The 18,366-nt window shown below is 53.7% G+C and overlaps 5 protein-coding genes across 5 annotated transcripts; 3 read left to right on the forward strand and 2 right to left on the reverse strand.

Annotated features, from left to right (window-relative positions):
* Nucleotides 1-999: 999 nt before the first annotated feature.
* CCOS01_14169 (citrate synthase) lies at nt 1,000-2,691 on the forward strand (the record flags this gene model as incomplete). The annotated part of the gene is made up of 5 exons (XM_060462313.1): nt 1,000-1,107; nt 1,199-1,263; nt 1,328-1,521; nt 1,583-2,326; nt 2,393-2,691. 5 exons carry the CDS (start codon nt 1,000-1,002, stop codon nt 2,689-2,691), a joined length of 1,410 nt encoding a protein of 469 aa, XP_060307409.1.
* Nucleotides 2,692-5,482: 2,791 nt separating this feature from the next.
* CCOS01_14170 (mitochondrial DNA replication protein YHM2) lies at nt 5,483-6,690 on the forward strand (the record flags this gene model as incomplete). Its single annotated transcript, XM_060462314.1, has 3 exons — nt 5,483-5,708; nt 5,901-6,573; nt 6,636-6,690. The coding sequence occupies 3 exons, from the start codon at nt 5,483-5,485 to the stop codon at nt 6,688-6,690; spliced, it is 954 nt and encodes a 317-aa protein (XP_060307410.1).
* Nucleotides 6,691-9,153: 2,463 nt separating this feature from the next.
* CCOS01_14171 (uncharacterized protein) lies at nt 9,154-9,654 on the forward strand (the record flags this gene model as incomplete). The annotated part of the gene is made up of 1 exon (XM_060462315.1): nt 9,154-9,654. The coding sequence occupies one exon, from the start codon at nt 9,154-9,156 to the stop codon at nt 9,652-9,654; it is 501 nt and encodes a 166-aa protein (XP_060307411.1).
* A 2,324-nt stretch (nt 9,655-11,978) lies between these two features.
* Nucleotides 11,979-12,206, reverse strand: CCOS01_14172 (uncharacterized protein; the record flags this gene model as incomplete). The annotated part of the gene is made up of 1 exon (XM_060462316.1): nt 11,979-12,206. One exon carries the CDS (start codon nt 12,204-12,206, stop codon nt 11,979-11,981), a length of 228 nt encoding a protein of 75 aa, XP_060307412.1.
* A 3,979-nt stretch (nt 12,207-16,185) lies between these two features.
* CCOS01_14173 (uncharacterized protein) lies at nt 16,186-16,938 on the reverse strand (the record flags this gene model as incomplete). Its single annotated transcript, XM_060462317.1, has 2 exons — nt 16,186-16,440; nt 16,576-16,938. The coding sequence occupies 2 exons, from the start codon at nt 16,936-16,938 to the stop codon at nt 16,186-16,188; spliced, it is 618 nt and encodes a 205-aa protein (XP_060307413.1).
* Nucleotides 16,939-18,366: the final 1,428 nt, after the last annotated feature.

Consider the following 18,366-nt stretch of genomic DNA (forward strand, 5'->3'; position numbering starts at 1 on the left):
TCCGACCTTCGGACGAAGAGCGGATACTCCGAGAGAAGCCGCCCAGATATCCACTTATCTCGGCTTTTCGCGCGCAAGAACGGGGCGTTGTGATACGGGAGGTAAAACTGGAGACTGGAGCAACGACAAACTGGAGTGCGCGATGCAGATTTTCTGGTGGGGCCGACGAGGGACGCTACGTAAAAAGACGGAGACAGGTTCAGGGAGATTGAGATCCCAAGATTGACAGGATAGATTGATTGGAGTCGCCGGTTGGGGGGACCACGGGGGACACGGGGGGCACTGGAGTCTTGGACACTTGTACATTACAGCCGGTACGTATCCTTTTCGCGTCTGCTCGCCTCGCCGGCGTTTGTTTCTCCCTCGTTGCTTGAAGGCCGGGAGAGAGAGTCTTGACCTCAGGTATCAACGGTGTAGAGGTCGTCCGCCACCGCAATTGAAACCTGCTCGAGTAAGGCACACCGGTGTCAAGAAGCAAGGTAGGTGGTAGGTAGCTGGTCTGAAAGGAAGGGATGTCAACGGAGTGCCGGACGGCGGCTGAGCCTCTCAATCAATTCCTGTACGCCATCGCAAATTGAGCGCTATGGCGCGTGTTGAATACCTCGGAAGACGGGCCTGGGCTCGACCTGCATTGGATCTGGGCAGCTTGAGAGCTCAAGGAAAAATTCCATGGTTGGACCGACGTTGGGGGAGCACCTAGGTAGACTGCTACACTGCAGGGCAACCGGCCGGAAGTCTAAGATGGATGGCAGATGTACCTGCAGCGCCAAAACACCTAGCGCAGATACCTCACCCTGCCTGAGAGACAACCCGTATGCCCGCTGAGGTACATTGGTATTTCCGGCCACACCTGTGACGTGACCCCCCGAGGGCGGCCCCCCGGTCCAAGTGCGCCTTTGCTTCATATTTTTTTCTATCCCATTACCTGCGGCTTTTTTCTTTCCCTCCTTTCCGACCTTCATCCTTCACCAGTTCCTGAAGCCTCACGATACTCTCACAATGTCTGTAGCGCGTCTTTCCACCTCTGCTCTGAGGACTTCCCTCAGAGCCTCCCCTTTCAAGGTCTCGGCTTTCAACGCTGCCCGTTGCTACTCTTCCAAGAACCAGGTAAGTTGCTGCTGCCGTCGCCGTTGTTTCCCTCCGGCCGTCCGGCCCTTCCTTACCTCGGGTATCGTGAAGCTGACACGTTCGCATCTAGACCTTGAAGGAGCGCTTCGCTGAGCTTCTCCCCGAGAAGATTGAGGAGGTCAAGGCTCTGAGAAAGTGAGTGCATAGCCATTGGGCCCCCTTATCGCAACCTCGACAACCGCTAACCTCGCCGTCGCAGAGAGCATGGCTCCAAGGTCATCGACAAGGTCACTCTTGACCAGGTCTACGGTGGTGCTCGTGGCATCAAGTGCCTCGTCTGGGAGGGTTCCGTTCTCGACGCTGAGGAGGGTATCCGTTTCCGCGGCAAGACCATTCCCGAGTGCCAGGAGCTCCTCCCCAAGGCTCCCGGTGGCAAGGAGCCCCTTCCTGAGGGTAAGTCTATGTGTCGCGACAATTTTCGCAATGAATTCCCTTTGCTAACAAAACTTCAAAGGTCTCTTCTGGCTTCTCCTGACTGGCGAGGTCCCTACCGAGCAGCAGGTCCGCGACCTGTCCGCCGAGTGGGCCGCCCGCTCCGACATTCCCAAGTTCGTCGAGGAGCTGATCGACCACTGCCCTACCGACCTTCACCCCATGGCTCAGTTCTCCCTGGCCGTTACCGCCCTCGAGCACACCTCTTCGTTCGCCAAGGCCTACGCCAAGGGTGTCAACAAGAAGGACTACTGGGGATACACCTTTGAGGACTCCATGGACCTGATTGCCAAGCTGCCCACCATTGCCGCTCGCATCTACCAGAACGTCTTCAAGGGCGGCAAGGTCGCCGCTGTTGAGAAGGACAAGGATTACTCCTTCAACTTCGCCAACCAGCTCGGCTTCGGCAGCAACACCGACTTCGTCGAGCTGCTCCGTCTCTACCTCACCATCCACACTGACCACGAGGGTGGCAACGTCTCTGCCCACACCACCCACTTGGTCGGCAGTGCTCTGTCCTCCCCCTTCCTTTCCGTTGCTGCTGGTCTCAACGGTCTGGCCGGTCCTCTCCACGGTCTTGCCAACCAGGAGGTTCTCAACTGGCTCACTGAGATGAAGAAGTCCGTTGGCGACGACCTCAGCGACAAGGCCATCACCGACTACCTCTGGTCCACCCTGAACGCCGGCCGTGTCGTTCCCGGTTACGGCCACGCCGTCCTCCGCAAGACTGACCCCCGTTACTCTGCCCAGCGCAAGTTCGCCCAGGGTACGTATCCACCATGAATGACAATCCAGATTCGACGTAAGAATGAGAATACTGACAACCCTACAGAGAAGATGCCCAACGACCCCATGTTCCAGCTCGTCTCCCAGGTCTACAAGATCGCCCCCGAGGTCCTCACCCAGCACGGCAAGACCAAGAACCCCTACCCCAACGTCGACGCCCACTCCGGTGTCCTCCTCCAGTACTACGGTCTTACCGAGGCCAACTACTACACCGTCCTCTTCGGTGTTTCCCGCGCCATCGGTGTCCTTCCCCAGCTCATCATCGACCGCGCCCTCGGTGCCCCCATCGAGCGCCCCAAGTCCTTCTCCACTGCCAAGTGGGCCGAGCTTGTCAAGAAGATCTAAACGTGTACGCTTAGAAGAAGATGATGATGATGGCGGAAGAGAGAAAAACGGAGGCGCGCCTGCGGATGCAAGTAATTTTGCGTGCGCGGGAAAGGCATCAGGGTCGCATGAGCGATCAACAATAGACATGAAAGGCAGCGTGTTGTTTCAGTCAGGGTGGATAGAAAAGCTTTGGGCGATACCATCCACTGCGCTTGTACAATACCGAGAAGGGCTGCTTTTACCGGGAATTACTGGGTTGTTTTAGTTACCTTGGGGCCGAGGCTGGCTTGCGTCCGAATACACATTTACGAATTTGAAGTTATAAAGATGTTCCTTTACTTGCATTGATCCTTGCTTTACCATTTACTCGGTACACTGACCATGGTCTATTCTCGAAGCTTGGTGCGCATGATGCGACGATGTTGAACTTGAGACGGAGCGGGAAAGGGATGGATTTGCCGATGTCTGCGCGCCTCTGGACGTGACAGGCGAAGCCATGCGCGCAGCGTGGCGCCGCGATGCTTGGACACGCGGCCGGACTCGAGCTATGCAAGTTTTGGAGTCGAGCTTCTGCAGGCACGCGCACACCAGGAGTTCGTGTCACTTTCAAACTTGTGATGTCTTACATAATCTCAAACTACGGTACCACCTTGTACTGCATAATATCCGTAGTCTTACTGTATGTAATCCACACCTCCCCTCGGGTTGGTTATACCCCAATCGATGTCCGGCGTGGGAAAGACAGCTTTTGAGCCTTGAGTACGGAGTACTCCGTAAGAAAAGAGGAACCTGGTGCAGGAGCAAGTGGTTCCGGCTCAGGGATGTAGTTCCGGGTTTTGTGCAATGTGATGGAGTCGGATGGTTTAATTGGATAAGGGTTGAAGGCTTCTTACCGTGAGGCTGACGCGGTGTTACTGGTAGATCTTACGGGGGGAGTAAATGGATGTTGGTGGCTGTGGATTGCCCAAAAAAAAAAAAAAAAAAAAAAAAAAAGGTATCGTCGATTCTACGGCGTACGGCTGGTGAGTCTGAGAGATTAGAGCTTGATACCCAGTCAGAGGCGGGAATCGGAGGGAGGCAGTTTGGGACGGGGGCGGTTGAGGCTTTGGCAGTCGGAAGATCCCCACGGAATTTTGCGTTGAGCTCTCCAGATGGGGACAAGGCTGGAAGCTGTTGGGGAGGGTTGAGCTCCAAAAAAGGACCCGGCGGGGCGCGTGGGCGCCTTCTTCGGTTTCTTGAATCTTTTGGTGCTCTTAGTGCCCGTTTTGGTGTGGTTGGCGGAGAACCCACGGGCCAGTCCGTGGCACGGCGGACCTGTTGATGCGCGGCCTCGAGGTACGGACCCTGTTTTCTTCTGCGTGAGCTTCGAGCTTCCTTTTGTCTGGTTGAAATCCAATGTTGCAGGCGGCACAACTCCCTTTCCAAGCTGTGGCTGTAACGGGACTCACTGATGTGTGCCTTGTTATCTGAGGTGAGGTGAGGTAAGCAAGCCGCCGAGGGAATATTGGCTTGCTGCAGTTCATCCTCGTAAAAGTACCCGAAGGATAGCTGACATCGGATACGATTGTTTGTAGTGGATGTGTACATGCCAACAGCTCGTAACTGCTTCCAAAGCTGCTGCTAATACAACCAGATATACTTGGTAGTCAACTACGGATATACGCACTTCTAAATGAGGTCTATGAGCAGCACAATGCACAGGGAGAGAGGGACGATGAGAGGGAGTCGAGTCTTACGACAATGCTTGGACAGCCGGCATCGTCTCAAGTTATGGGCGCACACGTCTCACTTTTTATCGCATTCCCATCTCCATGCCACACACACTCTCTCCGAGCTGTCCAGGAAGCCGATCTACTGTAGGTATCTTTTGCTTGCCAGTAGGGACACAGAGTACTTCGTACTCAAAGATGCAAAGTACCGGCGGGAGACATGAGGTGCCCAGTCAAGCTTACATACGCTGCTACAACCATTGGGGGAGACTTCAGACAAGGGGCTCTCGGCCGCCCGTTATGCTTCAAGGGTTGGGTACCTGAGAGGAAACATCTAACTCTGTCTGGTCGTCTGTATCGCATATGCCCGTCCAACAACCATCTAATAGGTCGTCCGAGGTGATACTCGGGTGAATAGCCTAACCTAAGGCTGTCAGATCGGGCCTCCGATCAAGGCCAAGTCCAAGGCTAAAAAGCCCAATGGAGTCCAAAGTTGACCCGGTTCCAAGCTCATCAAAGCCCGCCCTAGGAAGATAGACTGGAGAGAGAGAGTGAGCATTGAGTGTGGGCTGGGACCAAAAAAATTGAGGAGCTCCAGCATTCAGGTAGCCCACCCCTGCCCCTGCCTTGCCTTTGCTCACTGTTCCCTCCCAAATCCACTCCAATTCCCACGTGCAAAAGGCGCCTGCTCCCACGTCCGCTCAGTCACGGAGAGCTCCTGCTTCTGTTTCTTCGGTTTCTTGTCACTGAGAACGCACGCTTCCACCCCCGAACTAGCAACCAAAACCAGTCCAGTCCCCCGGGCGCCTAACTTTCAAACGAACACATCTCTCCTCACCTCATACACAAAAAGTCACCTGTGACCTCGGCCTTCCTCCGAGATACACCTATCAACACACAGCTCGAATATCCGAGGTCATTCCCAGCCCTTTTTTTATCCCGCAACCTACCGCATTTTCCCCCATTCCTCGCTTGGCTCCATTCCCAAGCATCTACCCCGTACTTTCCATTAAACCTCCCGCCGCACCTCGCATCCCCCGCGAAGAAGCACCCTCCTCCCTTGGTCAGGGCCCCTTTCCGTCATCACAAGTAGCAGAGCCATGGTTGCCGTCGCCACTATGCCCGCCCCCATCGGGGAGCCCCAGAAGCTGGAGAAGAAGCCCGTCAAGTTCTCCAACTTGCTGTTGGGCGCCGGTCTGAACATGTTCGAGGTCACCACGCTTGGCCAGCCGCTCGAGGTCGTCAAGACCACCATGGCTGCCAACCGTGGCGACGGCTTTGGCACTGCCCTGGGCCGCATCTGGGGTCGTGGTGGTGTCCTTGGTTGTGAGTAAACTCCCCATCCTCATTTCCGGTGATTCTCGTGATTCTCTGAGATGACTACTGGAAATCAATCCGTCAATCGAGCTGCTTATCGCGGCCCGGTTGATGCCCATTGATTGCTTGATGTCGAAGCTCTCCAGAAGACAAATCACTCCACAAGCAAGAAGCATCACTGACATTTCTCCTCCCTCATAGTCTACCAGGGTCTCATCCCCTGGGCCTGGATTGAAGCCTCCACCAAGGGCGCCGTCCTTCTCTTCGTCGCCTCCGAGGCCGAGTACTACGCACGCAACGCTGGTGCTTCCGAGTTCGGTGGTGGTATCATCGGTGGTATCACCGGTGGTGTTGCCCAGGCCTATGCCACCATGGGTTTCTGCACTTGCATGAAGACGGTCGAGATCACCAAGCACAAGGTTGCCTCCACTGGCGTCCCGCCTCCCAGCACCTTCCAGACCTTCATGGGTATCTACCGCAAGGAGGGTATCAAGGGCATCAACAAGGGTGTCAACGCCGTCGCTATCCGTCAGATGACCAACTGGGGTTCCCGTTTCGGTCTCTCTCGTCTGGCCGAGCAGGGCATCCGCGACGTAAGAGGCAAGAAGGACGGTGAGAAGCTCGCCGCCTGGGAGAAGATTCTTGCTTCCGGTCTCGGTGGTGGTCTGTCCGCCTGGAACCAGCCTATTGAGGTCATCCGTGTCGAGATGCAGAGCAAGAAGGAGGACCCCAACCGACCCAAGAAGATGACGGTCGGAAACACTTTCCGTTACATTTACTCCACCAACGGTATCTCCGGTCTCTACCGTGGTGTTGCTCCTCGTATTGGTCTCGGCGTTTGGCAGACGATTTGCATGGTTGCTTTGGGTGATATGTGAGTTGCCCCCACCCCTTTCGTCACATAACACGGACAGAACTAATCAGTGGGAACTACAGGGCCAAGACTTACGTCGAGAAGCTCACCGGCGACAAGGTCACGGCTAAGCATTAAGATGGCGTTACATGGGGGAATATAGACCAATACCTGGAATGGTCGTTGGACTGAGGATGGGGCTGGCTAGCTAACCTGGTCAAAGGCGGACGCCGTGTGGGGGAGCTGTTGTAGCTTACCTTACCAGCAGCACGGATGAATCCCGCCATGGCCCCGTGCGAGTGACATCCCCGGGGCTCAGCGTCTGTATCTGTTCTTCATCTGGCTTTATGCTTATCTTAGAGACTACTCGTTATGGGCTGCATTTTGCGCCCTCAGAACCATATATAAAAGATTCGTGGACTTTGTTGTCTCTGCTGTTCGTGATATTTTGTTACGAGTGGATTGGGAGTGAAGACAGGTACATCACCACACTAACAGTACGGAACAAAGTCCGCTCGAGGCCCGGGAATGAGGTTGCCTGGCTCCCGGACCGGCCGAGCGCAAGGAGTTCGGATGCGGGTCCGGGTGGAAGCTTGTTCACCCGCGCGGGCTGCGACTTTGACGGAGTCCACATCCGCTGAAACGCATCGTCGGCGCCGGTGGTGTGGTATTTGTGGAACGTATTCTCCCCGCTCTTTTCGTTGCATTGACAACATTTCGTTCTATCAATGGACCTACCACGATAAGCGGGTGTCTGGGGATGTAAGAGAGCCTTCAGGGAGCTACTTCTAGGGAGAGCGAAGATGAGTGACAGCTGGTCGTGACGGGATATGCTTATACAGGTCTTTCTCATATCACGCTCACTTTCTATTGATCGAGTTGCTTTAGCTTACTGGGAAGGAGGGTTTGTCTGGCTTTCTCTCACAGATGGATCTTTTTGTGGGTTTCCTACGTTTGAACTCTTTCTTGCCTTACTTGCCTTATGAAACGATCAACGGTGTAATCATTCGACTTCGCTATGTGATCTAGATTACGGAAATTCGTTAACGGTGTACCATTCATACTTTCACTTGGGTTTCTCTTCGTGTTGGTGTATACACCATGTGCCAGTGGGGTGACAAGCCCGGCTTGCACGAAGCCCGACATCGTACGTTGAACTGCGGATGGAGGTCGACTACGGGAGGGGTGTTTTATGGTTTGCCTTCAGCCCTCCATGCCGGCCATCTGCCATCAACATCTGAATGAGGTTGTCTGGAAAGGTGGAACCATGCATGATATATGCATAGTCTAGAGTGTCAGGTTCCTGCCGAGCGGGTAATAAGCTTTTCTGGTCTCATGTACCAGGGCGGAGCATAGATTTGGAAAGGGGAGCCGGCCAGTGGAGGCCTTCTGCAGCCTCGAGACGATGGGGTACGAAGTATTCTATGGCCGCAGATGTACGAAGCCCTTCGGGCGTAAATCTGCGCGCGAAGAAGGAACTTGAATGAGGGACATGTAAGTCCAAATTTTAAACCGCGTAAAGTTCCGAACGTCGGGGAAGGCAGTAGACCCTGATGGACGAGGATACCGTCTGTCTACGGGACATTCATACGGCGGCATGTACGTGTGAAGGCAAACATTCAAATTAAATATCTACGGTTTAGAAGCTAGACAGAAGATATAAATACTCCCCTTGACTCTCCTGGACAGATAACCCAACGTCAATCGTTTGTTGTTAGATGAGCTGAGAAGGAGCACGCTACTTGTACGGGAGCGGAATGGGATAGTGAATGGCAGGATAATTGAACAATAAGCCAGTACAACGGTGCCCCAAAATATGGCAGCACTGAGTTTCAAAGGAGGCGTCATCGGCGGATGGAGGCTATGCATGGCTGGGCCGCGGTTGCGGAAAATCATTTGATATATTGACAGCCGCTCAATGTTAATTGGCCCCTTTTCGCGTTAATCACTCAGGGTCCTCGATATCTTATTTCTTCTCCTCCTACGAAGTCTATTCCATTCTATATAGTGAATATTGGAACGCAGACCACCCTGTTGGTATTTGGGGGATTCGAAGCCATCATGGGCAAGAATTTGGCGTGTAATTTTGAAAAGTTTGGTCATTGCATAAAATAGTCCCCGTCAGGGAGGCGTCGGCATTCACAGATACATACTATAGTCTATTGTTCAATAGTATGTCCCAGGCTTCTCTTGTGCATGAAGTCACCAAGGTAGATGTCTCTAGAGAAGCATGAGCTTTCTCCGGACCCATTCCCCAGTTCTCCCTGAGCCTCTCTCGCCCTCTGTAAAGGCTGCTTATTATATATCAGTCAGGTAACTGGCTAGCCAACTGAAAACCTTTCCTCGTTCTTGGTCGTCTAACGAAAAGCAACACCAAGTTCAGCCGCCTAGCCATCCTCGACGTTTTCAACGTTCTTCTGGCACTTACATCAGAGCTGAAGGGCACAGAGACTCCCCTTTTTCAGCAAATAACGCGCCCACTCGTTCCATCTTTGCAATCTTAGACGGACATCATCTACATCCCTCTCTCTCCCCATAATCAAACGGGTACAAATCTCATCAACTCAACCTTGACTTCGCCCAAACCCTTCTCCAAGAACCATGAAGTCCCCAATCACCCTCCTCCTCCTCTTCCTCGCCACGACAGCAACCCTCATCTCGGCCATCAAACCAGGCGGCAAGGGCCCCATGAACATGCCGCGCGAGAGACAACACATGTGGCAGCAGGTCGCCTGCAAGCGCGGCCACGGCAACACCTTTGTCACCCCCTTCAAGCTGACGGCCCTCGTCGACGAGGACGTCGGCGCCGTCTGCCACCGCCTCTGGCACAACCTCAAGCGCACCGACCTCGCGTGCGCGCTGCCCAGCAAGCCCGTCTGCGAGGACCGCGGCGACAAGTCGATCCAGGAGAAGAGGCTCTACTGGAGCTTCGACGTCTTCGCGACCTGCCCGGCCCTCGCGGTCGACTCGGCGTGGTACGAGAGCACGGGGAACATCTGGGGCAAGTCGAATTGCAACGAGGGCCTGTACATGTATGACGACCTGCCTGAGTTGCCGTTTCCTTATAAGAAGCAGCGCCCGACTGCGACTGGGACGGCTTGAGGGTTGTGCTTGGAGACAAGAATTTGGAAAGGCTTACGCCGTACGATGAGATGACTTGGGGAGGAGGTGGTGACGCTATCAGTCAGATATTACGACAATTGGGGATGGGAGGTTGATGTTGGAATTCCCTGAGCGGGTTTGTGGATTGCTCATTTCATGGCTTCTCTTCGACTTGTGTTTTCCCACTTGTAGCGGGCTACTTGATGAGGTTTCTCATCAAGAGAGCTTCGTCATATCTTTCCGTGTTATTGATTATCCTGTGCAACCTCCCATCTAGCCCCTCCTCAGGATACTAGAACTCAAGCTAATAGTCGTCACTCTCAAATGGAAAGGAGGCATGAGATGAATCATCTGTGGCGAGCGTCTTCTCATTGTCAATGTTTACTGTCGATGGCAGTGATGATTTCAGTAGGTCAGAAAGGCAGGGGCCGATGAGTCAGAGGTATTGACATCTGTGGCTTGTTTGAAGCCATACCAACGAGCCTTGCGGAGAATCAAAGATATGATGATCTCAAAAAACATCTGCTTCCTAGAGGAAGCTTGTAGGTCTCCCACAGCTTTCGTGAACGAGTACGATCCACACCTTATCTTGGGGGTAGGCAGACTAACAATATGCCTCCTTTTAACGTCGACCCGAAAGACCAAGCGAGTCTCCTCAAGAGCGTCTTTCTTCCATTGCCTATGACCAGTCAGACCCCATCGCCATTGACTCATAAAAGGTTCCGTATGGTATAGTCCTCTTGCGGCGCTCTCCATAGCCTGGTCTTCAATATTTATGCAAAACAAGGCGGTTATCGATGCCGGGTTCTGGATCTCGTTGTTGCGGTTTCCAAATAAAGAAACCCCTATCAACGCCAATTAGAACATGGAGCCTGTGAATAAGTTCAAGGTCATAGAGTGTCAGAGAAGGCAGTCGTAGAAGATGTGAGAATGATTAGATCAACACATCTCCAGCAATACGGAGCGCTGAAGTCCAGTTCATGAATGCCAATCCGGGTTTCACACTCTCAACCAGAACAATCATAGGCAAAGCCCATCTCTTATCGAAAGGCGAACCCTCGCCGAAAAAATTCAAAGACTCAGACTTGTCCTCACAACATTCAATCGTATTTGAAGAGAAGGGAGCTAAATAGCCGAGTAGGTACGATTACAAGCCAATGACCATAGACCCCGTCCTCTCTGACATGCCCGGCAAGACGAGAGCAAGATGGCATTTCCATCCTCTCCAGTTCGTCAAACACGACAAACCACCCCTTTCCAATGCTCCAACAGTTATCAGTTTTGAACGTGATGCTGGCTCATCTCGCCTCATCTCACTTGATACCTTGCCTGGCAGCCCAAGAACTGACTTACACGCACACAAGCACAGCCGCAAAAATCTTCGGCCTCGCCAGAGCCACAAAGTCAAAACTCAAAAGTCAAAAGTCAAAACCCCCTTGTAGCCTCGCTCCCAGAGATTCTCGCATTCGCGAATCTGAGTAAGAAAGTATGGGATACCTGAGAGCCTTGATAGCGCCTCCCAACGAAGGCTTACAACCACAGCCTCAACCATCCGAATCTCCATGAGCTAGTCAGCCAGCAAACCTCATTATGCATTAAATTGTCGGACTGACTGATATGACAGAGGTACAACTACGACCCAACCGACAACGAAATTCTCTCTCATCTATCGGACGACAGAATCCCCGGCTCAAGACTGCGATCCCGTCTGCTCGGAGCGCCCTGATATCTGACGATATCCTCACTTGAACCTTCAGTACCACCACTCACCCTACAAGGCACAATCATCAGTCGGGGAAGAAGCACAAGGTTGATCGAAAAGTAGCAGCAATACCGGCAGGAGTCTGCTGCCATTCAATGCGCTCACGTGCCATTTCAAAGACCCACCAAACCCGAGAGTTCAAGTACGCAGCCGCACGTGTGAATCGACCCGATCTCAATAAACGTCACCGTAAAGAAAAAACCTGTACAGTTTTGCTAGTCCGGCCAGTCGGATTCTAAACCACTGACACATGCCACATGGGGCATTCCATTGGAGGAGAAGCCCATTCCAAACTCCATATCAAAATTTCTCCAATCTTCCTGCCCGTCGGGTATTTCATAGAAAACCATAGCGCAGACATTTCATTTCTGCCTCAAAGTCCAAAAAAGTTTTCATCCCTACTTTATCTTTGGTTCGACCTCTCTCTCAATGTAAGCTTGGACGGAGAAGGACAATGCCGCAGGCACTGTGTACGAAGTACGGAGTAACAGGTTCTGTGACATGCCATGCCATGCCATGCCATGCCATCCCTTCCGTCTACAACCCAATCCACCCCGCAATATCAATGAAACTCGAAACGCGTCGGGCATGAAAGAAACAAATCGAAACGCATAAAATGGAAACGCTCTAGAATAGGGATGCCACGAGGGAAAAAGAGGAAATGATTCATGACAGGAAGAGAAGGAAACAAAAGACCGGATGAACAGGTCGGCTGTGCTTTGCTTGATGTTTCGTCCGGCAATTGGACGCAACCAAGGTAAGTAGACAACAGTTGCAAGATGAATCGCATTGCTACTGCTATAACAGCAGCTCTCTGTCACTCGCAGAGAGAAAAGAGAACCAATCCCGTTCTACTTTCTTAGCGTGGGAGAGTTTGAAGAGATTTTTTTCTGCTTGCGCAAAAGCTTATCTGTCTTATTACTTTCCCCAGTCATATCGCAACTTTGGATCAGCGGTTGCTAATGGTCGCCAATGGTTGCCAATCTGCGACCGGCGGGCTTGGCCTTCCCCGTATTACATGACTATTTCATGACCCCGAGCACGCAAAAAAGAGGGCAGATCGGCCCCAGCCAGCCAGCAATTCGCAAGTTCATCAATCGCACTGTACGCAGTTGTCCAGACTGTCCTTCGTATACCAATACAATCGTCACTCAAAGGGAGAAGGGACAGAGAGTTGTTGCAAGGACGAAAAGCGATCGAGTGTCGTCGCAAAATGACCCCCCCCCCCAACGCCTCAAAAGAAGCCACAACCGACCCGGTGTCTGCCGCTAGGGCCCAGGCAAGCGCAGGATAGAGTGCCTTCGGCGGCTTTCCTGAAGAGGTTGGTCTTTTCCCCCTGTTGCCATGGAGAGCCAAGAAAACAGTCAATAGTGTGTCCCCCAAATCCACGACAAACAAACAACAACACAATAACACTAGGTTGTGCACCCCCCCGGGAAAAGGCAAAAGCCATGGCGGTTTCACAGCGTTCCGTCTGAGAATCGACACGATCTCTAGCGGTTGGTCACTTGCATGACACCTAATAATCAGTAAATCATACCCAAGGTACCCGGTCCCCACAGCCCGCCGCCGGTCCAACTTGCAAGGCTACGGTGGCCCGCCCGGTTGCCAGCAGAACCCTTCCCCTAAAGACAACTACCTGTGGTGTTGTGGGTTGTCGAGATGGGCAAGGCGGTAAGTGAGCTGGCACACAGTTAGGTGATCGCAATTGGTGGCCGCAGCGGCCATCCCACACCATGCCGCTGCAACCTGCTTTCAACATTGCTTCTAGAAGGGCGGAAAGCGGACACGCACCAACGGAGAGCGGGCGGACGGGCGGGTTCTGCTGATGCTGCTGGTGCTAGCATGCTCCAATTCTCTTCCTCCTGCAACCCTCTCTCTCTGCTACTTGTTGGCCGTTGGCGTGCTGGCTGCATCGCTGCATCGCTGGCGGCATGTGGGGACAAACATCGTGAGTGGTTGCGGTTTGGTCGAGCGAAGCTCCGTTAGTGTCCTGTTCCTGTACCGGATATCTCTGCAGGACACTGGAGCATCTGCAGGATTGCCGCGGCTCAAAGTCGAAAAGATGGAGACCCCAATCAAACGGCAAGATCCATCCAGCCAAGCAGCGCGTAAAGAGGGTTCGGCTCCGTATTGCCCTAGAATGCATGGTCAGTTCCGGGAGTGGATTGGCGTGCCAATCGCCGGTTCTCCCCCATGAGCCCATAGAACCCAACTGAACCCTTCCGACTGATAGACGGAGACTGCCCGGTCTAACGCTTCACAATGGGGCTCCTTAACACGGGACGCCTTAAGAGCAAGGCCTGGGAAACCGCGGCACACACCGCGAAAGAAACCGGGTCTTGTTCCCGGGCAGGAGCTGAAGCGGGAACTCTGGGCCATGAGACCATAATCAGAGGAGCCAGTCAGCCACTGACTCGTCTCCTTTGCCGTTTCTTCTTAGTTACTCATAGTAACGGGGGCGGTCGCCGGCATCCCTTGATCCTATCGAGTATAGAGGCAAGGCCCATAGCCCATGGTAATGGACCGAAGTAAGAAACGGCCCGTAATCGTTAGCCAACGGCAACTCCACGCAGCGCCGTCACAAGGAGCCAGGGCCACGATCATTAATGAACCCTCACCGCTTGATGACGAAGTGCCGTGTGGAATGTCACCAGATGTTTCCCGGTGCTTTGGTCTCTCGTAATATCCCAGAGACCCAGCCAGCCGCCCAGGTTGGCCTGTCCTGTATGCTCTCAAAGTTATCTAGTTTTTCGAGATTCGACGTTGTACGTCCATCTCTGACTGGCTGGCGAACTGCGAACCGAGAGCAGATTCAGATTGTCAACGACAAATAGTTACGCTGTCCAGTTGCAGGCTTTTCTTCTTCTCCTTGGTTCAGGTTTCACCTTCATTGGTCTGTTTCAGGCCCTCGCCCAGCTGCTACCCCAAGATGTCGTCTCGACCTCTGCCATGTCGTACGCATGCGACCTCGTAGACAGCAATCAGCCGCCTGGATGCGATGCTGTAGGCTATCCTTGACGTTCCATTGCCGACAAGGGAAAGAAAATGAGATGGCTGGCGATGTCGCGCCGCAGCGCCGTAGCGAGTCGGGTCGAGTCAAGCACGTCGTGCCGACTTTAGACGATGGTCGGATCAACGCTGGCCGCAGACACTGGCCGCATATCTGCGCTGGTTGACGGTCTTAGGTCTGACAGCATTCCATCGTTGACCTAATGCTTCCGGAACTTTTCGAAGCGTCTTGGCCGCAGCTGCAGCTAGACGGATCCCTCAGGTACGAACTTTGGCGAAATGCAGCTATTCGCTATGTTGTACATGTCGCAATTCTCCATATCTCGAAATTTGCTTCAAATCCACATTCATCCCGTTGCAAGTTGGAACAGCCCTGTGAGTTGGGATGACGTCTGTCGTGGAGGCAGAACGCATTGAGCAATTTCAATCGGATGAAATGATGCGGGAAATCGGCAGACTCATGATCTACTTCAGCTCATTAAGGCAAATCGAAATTTGACATGAGCTCCAGACCAAACCCTATCTGGCCTGTGCTGGCCCCTGTGGTGATGGAGATGTAAACAAACGTGATGGGTACCCATCTCACCCACAGCTTAATGTCCGAAAATACCAGGGTTTATCGACGGAGACGGTGCCATGATGCAAATGAGTGAGCATGCCAACCGTGCCCTCTTCTGACAGGGTTCTACGCGCCATCAATTAGACCTTTCTCGCGTCCAGTGCTTGCCTTTCTCGTCACTCGTTGGCATTAGCAGTCAGTATGTGATGTCGCAACGAGACGGAAAAGGCCTGGTAAGCTGTAACACGGCGACTCGAGTGAGAATCCCATCCACGTCCAATATTGTGCGTTATCGATCCGGGGGCCACTCCGCCATTGTCTGTCATAGTAATCCCCGCTGACAAGCCCATCGGCTCCGGAGACGGATGGATGGTCTTGTCACCCACAGGCCATGGATCGATAGGAACACATCACCCAAACAGCAAGCTACACGGCCGAGTCTGGGTCCAGAAGTCTCACTACGAAATTCTGGTCGAGACCCTAGACTCCTAGAGCCTAGGGGATGCGCGACGTGGAGCGGCTTTCAGTATGCCGAGCGCTGGGGGAGGCGGCGTCGCGAGTACCCATAGCCGATAGTTTGGCAGTTGAGTCGGGATTCGTGCCCCAGCTTGACCGACCGTTTGTTGTGGCCAATCCCTGCATCGTCTTACGTGCAAACGAATTCGTGAAATCATAGTTCGTACACTGGCGTGACTAGTAGACTGTCTATCCGGACTGCGAAGAAGAAAAGAGATAGAGCTCAAGTGGGAGCTGCCAAATGTGAGGCTCGTATGAATACCAGCACTGTTTTTTGGAGTTTCGTTGGTAGAGAACCGCCAAGGTCCCAGGCCGCTGGCCAAGACTTTGGGTTCAACCTTTTCCCTCCAAGATGGAATTGATGCGACGATGCCGTGAGCATGGACACTCCGATTCCGTTGGTCCTTTTCTCGCTCAATCTTTTGAGTCTTGACCTCACACAGCTCAGCGGAAGATTGCGGGCTGTACTCGTGAGCCAAGAAGGATCAACTATACATGAAAATGGCCTTGTCTTAGAGCTGCCAAACGAGGCGACATTGGGGTAAAAAAGGCGCATTTCATTGCGCCAGAAAGCGCATGTCATCGACGGCCAAGACACTGGAGGCGTCGATTCGTTGCAGGACCCCCCATCCTTCTCCAACTTTGCCAGAACCGACTGACTCGGAAGGGGGGGAATGTAGACTTAAACGGCAGCAGAATGAGGCTTTAGGCACGTTAGGATGGTAGCAAGCGCGGGAGAATCAGGGCCGTCAAATCCCCGCACTCGACAGAAAGCGGGAGTGGAGGCACAGTGCAGGTGTATCTGTATGGGCGATTCGATGGACGATTTCGGGAGGGGGTAACCGGGGCCATTTCCGAGGACTGTGATGGTGGGTAGTGGTGCAGAGATGCGGCGTGCCCCAAGATGGCCCAGATCAACGATGGGCGAGGTATCGAACTGTCCAATACGATAGCAAGGTTTGAAATGGCTCATCGTGGGCGGCTCAGCATGCCTCTTTGCTAAGAGTCACGACCAAGAACACAAAGACGGTGAGTGAGCGCCGAGAGTCTCCAGTCTCCACGGGGAGCTCACGAGGACAATATTGAATGGCGAGCTTTGGCCAGCCGAGCGCGAGTTTTCTCCAGGCTCCAACCGTCCAGGTTGCCCGACAGGTTCTGTCATCCGGCCCAAGGACAGGACCAAACACCCGGGCTTCAGGTAGGCCCGGGCGTCGCCCGTGGTAAGACCTGGCAGGCTGGGATGGTGGAAGAAGCCGGGCAGACCGTGCTTGAATCTCGGTGAGAGATTACAGTATCGGCGAACTTCTCTAGGAGCTGGGCCACCACCCTTTGCGTGGCACCGTGGCTGGCAGCCGGGCGAGGAAACGGCCAGGCGGTTCGGGATGTCTTGAGTTTGGAAGGCAAAATGGCCAAGGCCACCGACCGCTTTGTACATTATGGATCCCCCGGCCTCTTCGACGGCGAGACCGAACACTGACCGACACGGCTCCGATCCCAAGCTCCAACGCCAACGAGAACTGGTTTTTGGCGAGAGCGCGCCTCGTACGGAGAAACCCTTGTAGCGTCGATCAGCTTGGGGGTAACACCCAGCAAGCTTAGGTCAGCACGTCAATTCCCGCGATGGCGAGAGAGGCGAAGGCGAGCACTGGCGAGGTCGAGCAAGAGGCGTCAATTAGCCACTCTGCGACCTGCCACGATCGGAGGTCGGTGCGAAAGCGATGAGCGGTAACGGATCGGCCGGAACGGCGAGGGTCACTGAGTAAGAGAAGACCATCTGACGGGAGCCGCCCCATTCGCTATGACGTAGAGGCGTCGAACCCTTCGTGATGGATCAGTCGTGCGCCAGCGCGCCGGCGGTCAGCCTCGGATTAGGAGTTGGAGCAGTAAGATCAGTGCAATCCCGACCCGGCCACCGGTATCGTTTCTGGTTCGCGATCCATTCTTCAGGCTTCAGCTCAGCACAGGGCAATTCTGTCAGTCGAGTATCCGTAGGGTCCGTGTGCCTAAGGACCGACAAACATGCTGCAAAGAAACATTCAGCGAAGGTTTATTCTGCCGCCAACATCGGAGTCCCTGTAGGCAGGCGACGTGCGGTGAACAGTGGATATCCCTCTCGGAGCGTGTACCTGGCTGTCGCGAACACAACGTGGATAAGTCGTACTAGCTCTTTGAGACTATTCTCCGCCGGCTTAGAAGGTGACAAGATCGTGAACCAAATTGTTCTGGTGTCTTGACTTCGCACAGTAAAACATATTGCCGTCTCGCTGCCGGACCTAGATTGTACAGAGCTTCTAAATACCGTATGTCTCCGTCATGAGCCTGAACCTATTCAGCCAGACAGAGTTGCAGTCTCTGGCCCTGGAGGCCCTTGAGGTCCCTCGAGCTCTTTAGACTGGAGAACGGAGGCGGTCATTGATGTTCTTCTCCCAGCATCACAGCAGGGTTGCGCTGCCATGGAGCCACGGTAGGTACTTGTTGTGTGGGGAGAGAGAGAGAGTGTGAGAGACGGTAAGGTAGGCGGCTCGATGGGGGGCACTGTACGGATACGCACCACACCGCACCCGTAGCTAGCTTCCCCATACTGGATCACCAAGGTGTCCGTCAGGTATTTCTATTGGAACTTTGGGGAAATGCGACAGGGCCTGGCTGAGCGATATGTAAGTCGCAGTTCGATGCTTTCGTATCCGTCAAACAGCCTTCGACAGCCTCCGGGCACTGACACGCGTATTTTTCGTGGAATACTACGTCTGTGTCGCCCAGTATCAACGGCAAAAGAGTGATTCAGGCTCAAGAGTGGACGTGTTAATGAGGAGGACCCGATTTGACGGATTGACCTGTGTGAAGGGCGGGAGATGTTAGCGGG

This window comes from Colletotrichum costaricense, assembly GCF_030867565.1.
Source record: "Colletotrichum costaricense strain IMI 309622 chromosome Unknown Scaffold_19.1, whole genome shotgun sequence".
Taxonomy (NCBI): domain Eukaryota; kingdom Fungi; phylum Ascomycota; class Sordariomycetes; order Glomerellales; family Glomerellaceae; genus Colletotrichum; species Colletotrichum costaricense.